This window comes from Typopeltis vanoorti, chromosome 12, assembly GCF_054136105.1.
Source record: "Typopeltis vanoorti isolate ZY-2024b chromosome 12, IOZ_Tvanoo_1.0, whole genome shotgun sequence".
Lineage (NCBI taxonomy): Eukaryota > Metazoa > Arthropoda > Arachnida > Uropygi > Thelyphonidae > Typopeltis > Typopeltis vanoorti.
This window is the reverse complement of record NC_143560.1, coordinates 21,432,320-21,448,941: the sequence shown is the minus strand read 5'-3', so window position 1 is coordinate 21,448,941 and position 16,622 is coordinate 21,432,320. Positions and strand designations below refer to the sequence as shown.

The following is a 16,622-nucleotide window of genomic DNA, read 5'->3' as shown; positions in this document are numbered from 1 at the left end:
TAGACCAAATTAATACCAAAGGGTATAGCGAAAAGAACTTATATACTCTGCTATACGAGTTGTCAAACAGGTGCACCCATTAAGTTACTTAAATATAAAGATCTTTATATTTAAGTAACTTAATGGGTGCACCTGTTTACACCAAATTAATACCCTTTGGTATTAATTTGGTCTAGCTACTCACTGATGAAGCCTCAAAAAAGACTGAAACCGGTCTGGGTAGTGATCTCCCACCATAATATAGTAACAGCATACATTTCCTAGGAAATGTGTTTGTTTTTACATTATGGAAAATACCAAGAATAGCGATCAGAACTTTACCACCTTTGCTGCGAGTTGCCTGGTATCGTACTACGTACTAGGACTACTTGCATTAGCTCACGCAAGTAATCGCCGATATTTTTATAGTTTACTATATTTGGCATGAAACTCTCTGATTCCAATCTTTGAGTTTCTTATTCGGTTTTAAAACAATGTGGGATTTAATATCCCCTTAATTTAAATAATGTTTATATCGCCGAAATGAAGCCTATTGGCTCTTTATATTTAAGTAACTTAATGGGTGCATCTGTTTGACAACTTGTATAGCAGAGTATATAAGTTTTTTTCGCTATACCCTTTGGTATTAATTTGGTCTAGCTACTCACTGATGAAGCCTCAAAAATGGCTGAAACCAGTCTGGGTAGTGACCTCCCGCCATAATGTAATAACAGCATACGTTTCCTAGGAAATGTGTTTTTACATTATGGAAAATACCAAGAATAGCGATCAGAACTTTACCACCTTTGCTGCGAGTTGCTCGGTATTGTACTACGTACTAGGACTACTTGCATTAGCTCACGCAAGTAATCGCCGATATTTTTATAGTTTACTATATTCGGCATGAAACTCTCTGATTCCAATCTTTGAGTTGCTTATTCGGTTTTAAAATAATGTGGGATTTAATATCCCCTTAATTTAATAATGTTTATATTGCCGAAATGAAGCCTACTGGCTCTTTGTATTTAAGTAAAGTATGCTTAGATAATTAAAGAAAAATGTATATAAAAATAATTATGAGGTCAATATTTGATGACTCTGCCTTTTGCTGCAATTACTGCTTCGATTCTTTTGGGCATACTTTTTATATTTGGTGCAGTTTAATTTTATTGATTCATTCCTGTGCCACACATCAATCAATTGCTCTATTAATTGGCGTTTTTTGGTGACAAGTTCCTTGGAAATTTCCTGCTTCATCAAAGTTCTCGATGGGGTTCAGATCTGATGAATTTCCAGGCCAGTCAAGAACCTTGACTTTTTTATCATTCAGGAATTTTGTTACTTTTTTTTTTGCCTTATAGCAAGGAGCAGAATCATGCATGAATGTGAAATCGTTTTTCCAGAATCACTCCTGTACCTAGGGTAGCATCTTGGTCTCCAGTACCTTGATGTATTGATCCTACTTCATTGTTCAAGCCCAAGTCCTTGATGTGTCTACGAGCTGTCATTGAAGATATCTTAATGCCAGCATCCTGCATCATTTTTGTAAGAACCCTCTGAGGCACCTTCCTGTTTTCCACTCAAATATCTAATTTTTCTTTCGTCCTGTGGGGTGGTAATTTTTTTTTGGCCACATTTCGTCAAATGTTTTGGTGCCAATTCAATATTATTTGCATCAGTTTTTATTTTATTCGGCCCACTGGTGCTCATGAAACATTAGCAATTGATGCTTCTTCCTTTGAGAATGTTCAGTATTCATTAAGAGCGTTTTTATTTCTGAAATTTTCATTGGCGAAAGATCTTTGGCCTTGCCCATGGTAAAAAATACACCCTGTCAAGAAAAGAATAAAAACAAAATCATAAAAATAACATAATACAACACTTATAAATCATATACAAATCTTGAAATAAACTACTTACCATCCAAATATTATAAAAACACTCCAAAAGTAATTAAAACGCTTGAATAACCTCCATAACTTATAAACAAACGCAACTGAACAAGATGGCTGTCAAGTGGTGGCTGAGAATCTAAACACAAAATTGCGTCCATATGACAGGTTATGAAACTAGCAGTACAATATTGTCAGCTCTATATTTAAAATCAGTAAACATAATTATTTAATTAAAAAAAATATGAAGAACTCTGTGTAACCAGTTTCCATTTATTATAACTGGTTAAAGTATAAAATTGTTACTGTAATTTATGGAGGTGGCTCTAATAATATTATATAATCACCCCCTGTAGACTCAAGTCAATCTGATAGTAGTACTTCCCCTTTCCCCTCCTAGCATATCTTTTTCTGTCATTCCTAAAAATACTGCATCCTTTATACTATTCCAAGTTATAACATCCAACTCTAATAGCCTAGTTTCACTAATGCCAACAGTTTTAGGCCACAATATTATGATAGTACGACATGAAAAAGTTACATCGTTATTAACTTCCTAGCAGCAATTTTCTTCCAAATTAATCTGTTATCACTCAAGACTCCAATATTATTAGATCTTATATTTCCATCTAGTAAGGCACTTTTTACTTTATCAATCTTGGTCTTCCTCTGGGTTCTTTCCTACTATCCAAGCAAAGAACACTTGTTTTGCTTCCCTTCCTTATTTAGTTTAAATGACCACACCAGCTCTAATTAGCTCTGTTAACAATTTTTGAATGCTATCAATTCTGATATCCTCACTTTTATTATGTTACTGCCATTGATGCCATCTGTTCATTTCCCTATCTTTCTCAGAACTTTCATATCTATTTTCTACAGTCTTTGATCAAGTGTTTTATTTTTTTTTAACCTAGCTCTCAGATCCATAAGTTAAATTGGTTTGAACCTTGTCTTTTATACATCCAGTTTAGTATTTTGACTAATTTCTCTTTTATTCCACATAAATTTATTCCGTTTCCTTCCTGCCATAATATTTTTTGGTATATTTAGTTTCCAAATTTAATTTGCCATCTTCACTAAAAATTGTGCCTAAATAGTTGAAATGTTTTACTCGTTCTTCATGTTTTTCATTCAGGATGTAATATTTTTTTAACATTTCTGCCCATTTTCAGTCTTTGTCTTTTTATTGCTGATTTTCATACTAAATTTATTACAACAATTATTCAGTTTAGTCAGTTGCAGGCTTGTACTGGATTTATTTAGAAGCATAACATCATCTGCATAAAGAGCTGAGATTAACATCTCACATTTTGATATCATCGCTTTCCTTCATAATGGTTCTCCACATAGATGATGGATAACAGTGGCGATAATGTGCACTCTTGTCTCATTTACTACCATCTTCCTGTACCTCCTTCAGTTCTAACTACTGACTTGCAACTCAATTATAGATAGGTATTGCTTGATAGAATGTCCCATTCACACCATATAACTAATATTTTGAACAGCTTTACTTTGCCACCTTGTCACATGTGTTTTTTTTTTCCTGATTTACAAAAATTAAATGTAGATATTTGTTATATACCCATGATTTCTTAATTATTTGTCTTAAAGTGAATATCTGATCCTAACCACCTCTGTTTGGCTTGAATCTAGCTGGCACTTCTCCAAGCTCCCCTTCCACAATTTTTCATAGCTGTTTCTCAAGTATTTAAATTATATATTTATAGTTTAGTTTAATCCTTTATCCAAGTGTAAGCAAACAAAGTTTGTACCTGAAGTATCTTCAGGACTGGGGCAACTCATGGCAAAGTCCTGAAGATACTTCAGGTGCAAACTTTGTTTGTTTACACTTGGATAAAGGATTAAACTAAATATATAATTTATAGTCGAACCAGGTGGGAAAAAACTTCCAAAAAAAAATTTCTCAGGTATACTTCAGTAAATCTACCAGGAATACTCAGTAGGGAAATTCCTCTGTAATTCTCACATTCAGTTTTATTTCCCTTTTTATAGATGAGTACAATAGAATTTCTCTTAACCAGCAATAACAGGACTTCGCCGATTCCAGATGCGAGATTTTGCCAGATAATTGAATACATATTTCGAGGTCCTTTCTTTTAGTGTTGTAGGTTATCAGCATTCATTTTAGAAATTATGGACTTTACAACCGTGTTATAAATAACTATTTTAATTTCCTGACATTTCGACCTTCTAAGGTCATCATCTGAAGTATTTACAAATATACAAGGACAAGCTGAGTTACATTTCGCACAGTGAGCTAAAGAAACAATGATTTGATCACTGGTTATTCTACTGGCATGACCTCTAGTGAAAAAAAAAACTACAAATAAAATTGCAAATTAATTAATTATTTAGAAACTACATCAGAGCCTAAATTCTATTTAAGATAACATGAGAGAAACATTCTTTCTTATAGATAGTTTTCTTACAGTAACAATGATGTCCTATTTTTAACATTACAATTGTTGTATTAGATTTAGGATTCTGGATTATCTACAGTCCTGTTTATAGTTAACTCTTAGGGAGAAAGGTTCCGTGGGTAGAATATGTGCCTTCGATATCTTTCGAAATCTTCCATATAGAAATTGGCAAGGGGGGGGTGAGGGGGGAGCCCATGGCGGTTCCCTCTATCTGCTTGTAGATTTTTTTATTCCAAGCGAAATACCCAGAGTTGATGGCAAAGGAAAAGAGATCTAAGATGTCAGAGGGAAAAACGTTTTCTAAGAGAGATAAAGTGTCAGTTAAGGGAATATTGGTATATAGAAAACGTTTTTTCCCTCTGACATCTTAGATCTCTTTTCCTTTGCCATCAACTCTGGGTATTTCGCTTGGAATAAAAAAATCTACAAGCAGATAGAGGGAACCGCCACGGGCTCCCCCCTTGCCAATTTCTATATGGAAGATTTCGAAAAACGAGCCATAGACTCAGCCCCACTCAAACCTTCTATCTGGCTAAGATATGTAGATGATGTGTTCTCTATTTGGCCTCATGGCCCAGACACGTTAGATTCCTTCCTTGGTCATCTCAATAGCCTACATCCAAGAATCCAGTTTACTATGGAAAAGGAAAAGAACAATTGTTTACCCTTCCTAGACACCTTAGTCACGTGCCTGCCTAATGATACACTTGCCTTCACTGTATACAGAAAACCCACACACACAGGCAGATACATTCACAAACTCTCCCACCACCACCCCTCACAACAATATGGCATCATTAAAACCCTTACCAAGAGAGCCCACAATCTTTGTTCCAGTGGAACCGCCCTCACTACTGAGCTTAACCACATACACAGAACTTTCCTCTCCAATGGCTACAGCGAACACAGCATCAAAAAAATAATCAATTCCTCCCCCATTCCCCATCCCTCTCGTCAACAAGAATTTAAAAATGCCATCACCATACCCTACATCCGTAGTACTTCGGAAAAAATAGCCAAGATACTAAAAAAGTATAACCTACACGCAGCATATAAGCCCTACCGCAAACTGGCTACCCTTATCCGTTCTACGAAAGATCAGCTCCCTCCTCTCTCTCTGCCTGGAATTTACAAAGTACCCTGTTCCTGTAAGCTTGCATACTTTGGACAGACAGGCAGATCAGCATCCATCCGCCTAGAGGAACACAAGTCGTACACCGTTAAACACAACTATGGCCATTCAGGCTTGGCTGACCATGTTTTGGACACCACCCACAGAGTATCATGGAAGAAAACCACCATGCTCCACCACAGCAAATTCAAGAAAGAGAGACTTTTCTTAGAAGCAGCAGCAGCTCTCAAAAACCAACCAAATCTTAACAAATACGGTTGCATTAAGCTTCCGAAGATTTGGGAAACAGTCATCACCAGAGGTCCCACCTTACATTCCAGGCCACCTACAACTGCCCTTAGAGGGTGCTTCACCTAGATAGGACTTTATTGTCACCCACGTGGTTGGGCTTAGTATTGTAAGTTTTTGTGTGCATGTTACATTAATTGTCTTTGTAATCCCTGTAGATGTCCTAGTGACTAGGACGAAATATAGGAAGTATTAAATTCTATTTTAATTCTTTTTGAGTGTTGTAAAAAATCCATTAAACCTCCAACATGATGTCCTCACAGCACTTAAGCCTCTACACAAAAATATGACCTTATAACCACTTACAGACCACGTAAGAAATTGACATCTCTTATCTGCTTCATCACAGACCAGCTCCATCTGCTAGACCTACCAGGAGTATATCTTATCCCTTGCAGTTGCAAACTGTCCTACTATGATGAAACAGGCAGGACAGCCAATTTCACAATATTTGAACACAAGAATTACATCCAGTTCCACTAGTATAGTCACTCAGGACTTGTTGATCATTCTCTGGACATCCACTACAGGATATGCTGGAAGAATATCACTTTTACACTGCAGCAAATTCAAATATGAAAGGCTATTCCGTGAATCTGCTTCAGCCCTAAAATACTTTTCAAATCTCGATAAATTTGGATGAGACTGTTCCAAATTTGAGAATGGCCAAGACTACCCAATTTAGTCCACTTGGGGGGGGGGGGGGGCACACCATTTAGGAGTCTAAGCCCAACTTGTGTTGCATTTCTTCAGCTTCATTTGCCCACTGTTAGTGCCTTTGTTCATATATCATTGTTTTTTGTGATCCTTAATGATGGCAATGTAACGTGTTGATATATAGGAAAGTATTAATTAAAGTGTTTTATAATTAATATTTTAGTATACATTGTTATTTCCTGAAAAATTAATAGTCATTGTGGGATTATGCAAGAAATTAATCAGGCTAGGGATCTTGGAGTTTGTAGATAAGAAGTTGAAATTCAAGTGCCATATAGCTAAGATTACAAATACAACTCAGAGGATAATTGCAATGCTGAAATGATATGTAAAGATAAGGATGGTATTTTGCCTCTTTACAAATCCTTGATAAGACTTCACTTGTACTATTTTGCACAGGTCTTGTTTCCTTGTGATTCTGATATAGTGGAGAGAGAGTGTGCAAAGGAGAGTGTTAAAAATTATATGAGGATTGTGGAATTCTGATTATGAAGACAGATTGAGAATTTGTAGACTGCAGACACTAACAAACAGAGGGGATGATATGATTGAGACTTACAAACCTCCGTAAGGGGTCATAGAGGATTTCAATTGATGGAATTTTACCTTTTCATTTTATGGAGAATGGGCAAAGGATAAGAGAGGACATCCTTGGAAGCTGAGAATTAAGAATGCCATCAAGAGTTAGATTTTTCTCTCAAAGTGGTGTGTGATTGGAATGGATTGCCATTGGATGTTGTGTGTGCAAGTGGTGTGAATGAATTCAAGAACAAATATGACTGCTGATGTGTATAATATGTGGCCTCCCTTGATGAGTCCCTGAGTCCGTAGAGGTCTCTTTTAATAATAATATATGAAAACAAATGTAGTGAAGTATTAAGTAGGATTCTAAAGAAATAGGTCCACAGTTGATCTGATTTTTACATTAACACAAATTGTAGAGAAGAAAAATGAAATATATGTTTTGGTCTATCATATACTATTTATAGATTTGATTATAATCAAATAACCAAAAAAAAAAAAATGCATTTGATCATATTGAGAGAGAAAGCTTGGGAAGTATTGTAGAAATAAATGCTACTTTCTTCAAATATCTTGGAACATTAATTATTACAGATGGAGTTAGATCTGAATCTTTCACCGTTAACACATCTTAAGATGTTAAGACGTGAAGAAGCATGTAGTTAAAACAACTACATACTTCTTCATTTAATTAACTTTAGAGAAATGCATTAGAGAAACTATAAAAGATAATAAAAATAGATAGATAAATGATATTGGAATATGCAGATGATATGTTCTTAGAGAACTTACATTAATCTTATTTAGAGAACTTACATTATCTGCTTATTTGGGTTGGCTGTCATACTCTTGTAACCCAAAAGTTTACAAATTTTCAGAAGTGAATTCTTAGGTAATAACTGAGGGTGAAAACTGGTTTCCTACTGATTTCTAAACAGTTTGGGCTGAATGAGTTTGAATGTTTTTTCATTCTCTATTGGAGAATGAAAAAACATTCAAAGATTTATTATTGTCATTATTCTTATTTATTGATTGATTTATTTGCTGTAGAAATAACAACTAGTGTAAAATGACAAGTTTATTTTCAAAGTTTATTTTCGTTATAACAAAAATGTAAAAATGCCACTTTCTTCAAATATCTTGGAACATTAATTATTACAGATAATAAAATTAGTACAGCAATACAAGCTAGACTTCAAGAATTAAATAGAACTTATCATTAATTAGATGATTTAGTATTTTCTGAAATTCTTTTGCACAGAAAATAGAATTAGAAAACAAAAGTATCCAAAACAATTATTAAACTTATTGGTTGATACAAGACAGAAACCAGGAACATACTAGACCAAGATGAAAAACCTTGCAAATCTTTGAAAATAATAATCTTAGAAACGTCTTCATTCTCCTGTTATTTACGTGTTAGAGTTAGTATGATATGAATTTGTATAGATCTTTAACTGACAAAATCAGAATTTGCAGACCAAGATAAGATGGTTTATTTATATATATATTGATAAGATCTGATGGAATGATGCTGGGATGATAACATCTAAAAAGTCTTGGCTGAGATGAGAATTCTAGATTGGACTGGAAGAGCACTGGAACAGAAAAGATTGGAAGAAGGTGGTATTTGCAGTGAAAAGCCTGAGTTTCATGTCAGAAGAAGAAAACTAACTAGAATCTTTATAAAATCAAAATATTGGTTACTCTCTTTGTCAAATGACTATCTTTTTGCTTTGTTATGTCTAAATATGGATTGCTAAACTATCCCTGGATTTATCCTATGGTGAAACTAATGTGAATCCCATTCACAAAAAGTTGTAAATCTGTCACATGGTTGGTACTTTGGTGGGCTAAAGTCAGTTAAACATGTTTCTCTATTTTAGAGACCAAACATGGAACTTGTCTAAGCAACTTCAGGCTTCTAGTAAGCAGAGCAGTAGTTTCACACTGGCAATGAAAATTGTTTTTGTCACCTAATTGTTGAAAGTTTTTTACGTGTAGCCTAGTTGTGCAGATGTTTCATGCACAAACTTTGTTGCTTACATTTGAGTAAAGGTTTAAACAATATAATTTCTTGGCAATAATGATTTACTTTGTGACCAAGTGAAAAAACAACTTTTTACAACTATCTCTGATCCAGAGTATTTTGATAATAAGGTGATACACCTTTTTACTATTTGTATAGGAAAAATATATGACCTGCATTGATTCAGCCTTGGTATCTTCCCGAGTCTGGCTCCATACTGATGAGACTTTAATAAAAGTCAAAACCTGGCTGGGTAGTGACCCTTCCCATAATGTTTTTACATTAGGATTACTGAGGCAATTGATGTGAAGTCAAGAGCTTCTAATATACATGTAGCCTAGTTGTGAAGATATTTCGCATTCAAATTTTGTTTGCTTACACTTGGGTAAAGGATTAAACAAGAATATAATTTCTTTTTAAATATAATTTAATTTAGTCTGCCACCGAATGACATCAACAAAATTCATGTTGCTACAGTGGGATACATACCTACAGCCTGTTGGTTGAAGAATATGTATATGCTGTCCACAAATAGATCAGCATGGATTGATTATGGTCAACCAAACAATTTATTAATCAGCATAAGAGCATGTCAGAGACATAGCTCTTTCAATACATGATGATCTTCAGCCACCCTGAATAATGACCAAGATAAATAAACCATTGATTATTCTGGAATGTTTCAGAATGCCCACCATTGTGAGACAAAGAAAAATCTTAGGATCTACAGAGATTATGCTGATTTTAGACATTTAGGTATAAATCCAAGTTTGATCTTTATTGTTGAAACAACACTTTTCAACCAAAATTTATATTCATAACACTGCTAATATAGCATTTTAATATGAACAAAGCAGTATTAATTTGTGTCATTTTAAATTCCTTCAGGGCTGCTCAAACCACTTGGAAAAATTCATTGATTGAAAGCTACTGTGTAGATATATCAGGTGACATGAACAGAATTTCTAGACTCCTTCTACAAGGTGAGCAATATCTTTAATTTGCTTATATATATTTTTATGTCCATTTCACCCACAGAAGATCATAAACCTCTAACTCTTTTAGTACCATAGGTAGACTAAGGCTTAAATATTTCAGACTAAGGCTTAAACATTATATGCCCTAGAGGCTCAGTATAGAATTTCTTTAAGCCACTTTAAGCCCCCAGTAAGTGAAGCAAACAGAGAGTAAGTAATGAAAATTTCACACCATCAGATTTTAATTACTCATCCAAGATCACCACCACTAAATGTTGTTAGTGGTGGTCTTTGGTGATAAAATCTATCAAGAAAATCAACTGCCTAAAGACTTTCCTCATTCAGCATCAATAATACCTTTTGGATGGAAAAAAAAATCTGATATTTGGATTTCATCTAAGTTATGAAGCATCCTTATGTAAGAACTTTTTAAATTTGCTTACACTTGGGTAAACCCACATTTCTCCCAGAAATGTTGGTTTTTCATCCTACAAATGCTAGCTGACGAAAAGAGCCTATGCAGTTAACAGATATAATATATTAGTTGTAATTCTTACCATTCCAGCCTAAAGGCTTTCAAAAACATATATCGGAATAAAATTAATTCAGTATTATGATATAGGATTTTATTTTTTCTTGAAATTTCAGTTATAAACGAAAACCAGTGGGTATATGTCTCAATGTAACAAGCACTAATTCAAGCCATTATTAAAAATGGACAGAAAGAAGAGATATTTTGAGTCGAATTGGTGGGTTTGATGCTGCTGGCTGATGAAAGGAGTGGGTGGGCAAGAAAATGGATTATATGTTAACTTGAAAGAAATTTCAAAGAGATTAGGTTTGGAGGGATGGGTAATGAATAGAGAAAATTGGAGAAAGGAAGGTGAGAGAGAGAGAAAAGAAGTGTAGGGTAGGAAGTTAAGCTAGACTGGGAGGATGGTAAGGAGGACTATAACTTTTCTCTCTGAAGCATCACCAGGCTTGCCAATAAATGAACAGTAGAGAGCAGTTACATGCTCCCTATAACTGGTAAGGGGGAGGAGAAAAGAACAATTATCCCTCTTCTATCCCTCCCCAAACACAATCCCCCCCAATAATATTTTAAAAAATGTACTATTAATATCTTTAATGTGACATGTGCACATGACATTATACAGCAACATTATGGCTTACACATGTAGCTAAAAATTATATTGAATTTTATTTAAGAATTCCAATACATTTCATCCAACATTATATGGACTTCATCAGGAAGATAGACCATTAACTACATTCAAAAGATGAATCACAATAATGAGTCATAATTCATCTGCATATTTAGCTCGTGTCTCAATCGCAGCCGAAGTACATGATAGTGCACAGAGTTCGAAGAAACAATTGTAAACAGTTACATAGATTTAAAAAAAAAAAAATTATGAACAGTTAATAGTGATCACTTCCCAAAACTTGGATATCAGTATGCAGTCTGATCAGTTCAGATTCAGACAATTTCGTATATTTTCACATTTATAGGAAAAGACAATTGATTTGAACTTGCTAGAATGAGGAAGTTTAGTCTGGTTACCAAGAAACCAGATTTGTTGGATTCCAAAAATCTAATATAGCTTTGATGTCCTTCAGTTCTAATCAATGCAGAACAGCCATTCTGTCCAAAATAACAAAGATGGCATGAGCAGGGTATTTGATAGACACCTGATATGGAAAGAGGTGGTGATGCATCCATTGTGGATGTTAGAAAGGAAGATAGTTTCTGAGCTGGTTTGAAGGAAGTGTATAGATTGAATTTTTGAAGAATCCTTGCTATTTCTTCCAAGATTTCTTTAACGTAGGACAGTGTTTCCTAACCTTTTTGATGTTGCGGACCCCCTGTAGCGAATGTTAATTCACCATCGTCCCCATAAAATCCAAAATGGAAATTTTTTATATTTTACATATCATAAAGATGAAGTAATAAATTACAATTTACAACACTAAATGTGTCATTTGTGACAATGCAATACCATTATAAATGGAGATATTCGAAAGAATATGAAAATATCAATTAGGCCAGGTGTGAGCAACATGATAACATAAAGTTTAATGAAAATAAACTATCCCGCAGATCCCCTTTACTCGTGGACCCCTCTGGGGGGGGGGGGGGGTCCATGGACCACAGATTGGGAAACACTGATGTAGGGCATTTAAATTCTTTTTTACATCAGATTGTAGTCATTGGAAGGAGGATGATTATCAATAATTTTTTTGAATGGTAGTTTTGTTGTATCCATTACATTTTATTCAGTTCATTTCATCATTCAGAGTCATTTCATCACTCAGTTGCTGTTTTATAGACAGTAAGGCAAGATTTCATAAATGCCAAAAAAAAGGTGCCGCTAGGCACTGATCTCCCCCCCCCCCCCAGCTATGCCTCTGTAACTTAGTGGTCCGCAGAATTGTTTTAGGCAGTCTATGGGTCCTTGGGCTTAGAAAGGTTGAGAAACGCTGGTCTATATAACTAGATCGTCATCATCATCTGCAAATGCAGCTCTTTCTCCTTTTTAGTCATTAATCATATCTAGAATACTGTTTATCACAACAAACAGCATGGGAGATATATTTCCATATTGCAGTCTTTATTAAATGTAAACCACTTTGAATTACCAATTTATTCTTCACACAGTTCTTTCATTTAATATACATATTCTAGTTCATAACTCTTTTTTTCCTATACCTATCTTTTCCAGATTTTCTCAGGGTTGAACATAATCTGAGGCTTCTTTCAGATCCAAAAAAGCTACAAATAGGCTTTTCCAAATTCTCAGTGTGTCTCTCCTTCATTGTTCTTACTGCAAAAACTGAATCAAATCGATCTTTCTTTTCTACAGCCAAATTGCTTTTATCTTCTCTTAGCTCTTCCTCTATTTTATCCCTTATTCTTTCATAAATTTTGAAAGAGTGACACAATAGTGGCTCAAAGAAAAGTGTAGCAGCTAGAGGAATTATAGTTGCTCCACTTTCTCCTTAAGCCGCCTATGTTATATATACATATATATATATATATATATATATATTGGAATAATAATTCCCTTGGTCCTGGCATCAGATATCTGTTTTGAGATCAGTCTAAATATGTTACACACGGAGCTCCAATTAATTAAACAGGTAAATTATCTGCCCAAAAGGATTTTCCATTTTTCATCTTCCTCAGCTTCTGCCAGATCTATTTCTCTGTTATCTCTCTCTCTCTCTCACACGCCTCTGTATTCCTTCCAGGTTATTTCACTATTGCTGTCATCATTGTGTAACATAATTCTAAAATAAAGTTGCCACATCATCCTAATCTCACTTCTTCTATTCTTAATTAATTCATGCAACATTTTCTTGTTCCTCTTAATATCTTCTTTCAATTTATGTGTAAATTCTATTGTTTTTATTCGGGAGTTAGAGCTCCTGTTGTTTCTATTCGGGAGTTAGAGCAAAATATGAAGCTTCAGCTACTATAACAAACTCAGTTTCAGCAGAATTGAAAATAGACACCATCACTTAAGAAGTATTAACAGAAAAGCAAAGCTAATCAAAGAAGAAGAATGAGAGAAGCACAATATTGACATAATTAGTGCTTTAGAGATGTGATGCTACTACTAATAATAATAACTATAATATGTTATACTTTGCAGTAGTGATAAGGTAAAGAAAGGAATAACTATAGTATTCAATACTTCAAATGTTTGCCTTCAAATGATTTGAATGATTGAAACAATTCCAAGTTGGTAATGTGGTAAATTTTAAAATGGAAAATTGAGTGGTCTGTGGGACCAACAGGTCCCACAGACCATTCTTCGTGTGTGACATATTTAAACTGATCTTGAAACAGATATCTGATGCCAGGACCAAGGGGATTATTGTTCCAATATATATATGTATATATAACATTGAAGGTTCAAGGAGAAAGTGGAGCAACTATTGGTTGGTTCTTATAAGGAACAAGAGAAATTTTGGGTCACTATAAAGGGTTGCTGACATGACAGAGGAGGAGGAATTGATTCTTGTTGGAGAGATGTATGCAGCTGAGTAGAAGAGAAATACCAGACATATTTTGAGAAATGTTTTGAGAAAATTGGAGAAAAGAGCAGATCTAAAAATAATAGTAAGTACCTCCTGGATTTCTGTTTTGGGGCTCAGATTAGTTATTACTTACCCTATAAATTTCAACATGGAGATATGCATAAAATCATATGGAAATAATATAGAAAAAATAAGAATGAGAAATATTGGGGTAAATCTTATTGACTATTTTATTGTTGATAATGATATAATTACACTGGTTTAGGAGAATATACAAGGAATTTCAAATGAGTAATGATTAGTATTTAGTTTTAGGATAAATATTAATCCATCATCAGGCTAGTCCCCTGACACAGAGAACATAATTCTACTTATAAGCTGACAAATATAGAGTTCACAGAGGATATGATATAAGCAGTGACCCTTGCTAAAATAAAATTAACATTACCACCTAAATGGCTACAAATAACAAGAACAGAAAGAAAATTTGAAACATTTGTTTATAAAACTAGACTATTGAATGACACAAATGCACAATGGCTATATGAACAAAGAATTAACCAATATCTAGATAAAATAAAACAAAATGAAGAAATGGAAAAAGATAATTGGATTGAATCTATAGAAAACGACCCTAGAATGGAAAAGGTAAAACAAAAATGGAAACGACAAAATATAATACACATAGCAAGCTGGAATGTAAGAGGAATAGCATATAAAGAAATAGAATTAGACCAACTATTAAATGAAAGAAATTTTAAAATAGCAGTAATCACTGAAACAAAAAAGAAATTAAAAGGAACTATGAGAACCGAAAATTTTAACGTGATATATAGTGGAGTCAACAGAGACCAAAGAGCACAAGCAGGAGTCATGATTTGGATTCATAACACCCTTTCAAAACAGTTAAAACATTATAAATTATGAAATGAAAGAATAATAGGAGCTAGAATAAAAATAGATAGAGGTAATTTAACAATAATTGGTTTATATGCCCCGAAAGAAGGAAGAGAACAGGATAATATTGATTTTTATAATCAGCTACAAAACATATATAATAAAATAACAAAAATGATTATATAATTTTAGCAGGAGACTTAAATGCAAGAATTGGAAACACAAAAATTAATAATAACATAGGAATACATGGAGAACATACTCTAAACAGGAATGGTAAAAAATTGATTGACTTTGTAGTTTATAATAACCTAAAAATAATGAATTCCTTCTATAAACATAAAGACATACATAAATATGCTTGGGCAGCAAGAGGATGGAAATCAATATGAGATTATTTTATATTAAATGAAAAGACATCAGAATTTTTGCTAGATATTAGAGTTCACAGAGGATATGAAATAAGCAGTGACCACTTCCTTGCTAAAATAAAATTAAGATTACCACCTAAATGGCTACAAGTAACTACAAGTAACAAGAACAGAAAGAAAATTTGAAACATTTGTTTATAAAACTAGACTATTGAATGACACAAATGCACAATGGCTATATGAACAAAGAATTAACCAATATCTAGATAAAATAAAACAAAATGAAGAAATAGAAACAGAATGGCTTTATAAAAATGATACTAAATGCAACAGCAAATGAAAGCTTAGGAAAGACCAAAAAATTCAATGAAAGGAAAAACTGTAGATCTGGGATGATACAATCAAAGAAATAATCAAAAAGAAAAAAGAAGCCTATCACAAATGGTTAAGCAGTAAAAGATTAGAAGATGAAATAGAATATAAAAGAATAAGAGCCATAGCTAAAAGAGAAGTCAGAAAAAGACATAGAGAATCATGGAACAAATTTGTTTCTAATTTAGAACATGATATATATAAAATAAGACCCAATGTATATAAGATTTTGAAACACTTAAATGCAGATACCAAAGAAAACATAAAATTAAACACCGAATTGAAATGAGAAGAATTTCTAAATTACTACACAGAATTGTGGACAAACAAATATTTTAAAAAAGACAAATGGCAAACAATTAACGAAAATGAAAAGGAAATAACTAAAGAAGAATTAGAAATCAGCCTGAAAGAAACAAGAAACGGAAAATCACCTGGAGAAGATAAGCTAGGTTCAGAACTATATAAATACACAGGAACAAGATTCAAAGAAAGACTCTTATTATTTTTAAATAAAATTTATTCAACTGGCATTACCCCCCCCCCCCCCCATAGAATGGAAAAAGCAATTGTGATTCCTATCTTTAAAAAAGGTAATAGAGATGACCCTACAAACTATAGTGGTATCAGTATAGTAAATTCTTGTTACAAAATATATAACAGAATCTTAAATAGCAAACTAATGAAATATTCCGAAAACTTTATTTTAGAAGTACAGAATGGATTTAGAAAAGGACGATCAAGTATACACCTGGCCTTTTGCCTAAAATTAATAATAGAGAAAAGTAGAGAATACAATTTAGAAATTGTATTGACTTTGAAAAAGCATTTGACAAAGTTAAAAGAAACATATAAATACCAAATAATATCCTAAAAGCTATCACAAGTATATGTGAAAATAATCAAATACAAATAAGATTAAATCACGAGCTATCATATATGAGAGAGATAAACCAAG

The 16,622-nt window shown here is 33.5% G+C and overlaps 1 protein-coding gene across 1 annotated transcript in view; it reads left to right on the top strand.

Annotated features, from left to right (window-relative positions):
- LOC150100621 (ribosome assembly protein METTL17, mitochondrial) overlaps nt 1–16,622 on the top strand; it is a 256,639-nt gene that overhangs the window by 84,868 nt on the left and 155,149 nt on the right. The window contains exon 7 of the mRNA XM_090401843.1: nt 9,892–9,986. Coding sequence (XP_090257969.1) covers nt 9,892–9,986 — 95 coding nt within the window. The remainder of the gene's footprint in view (nt 1–9,891; nt 9,987–16,622) is intronic.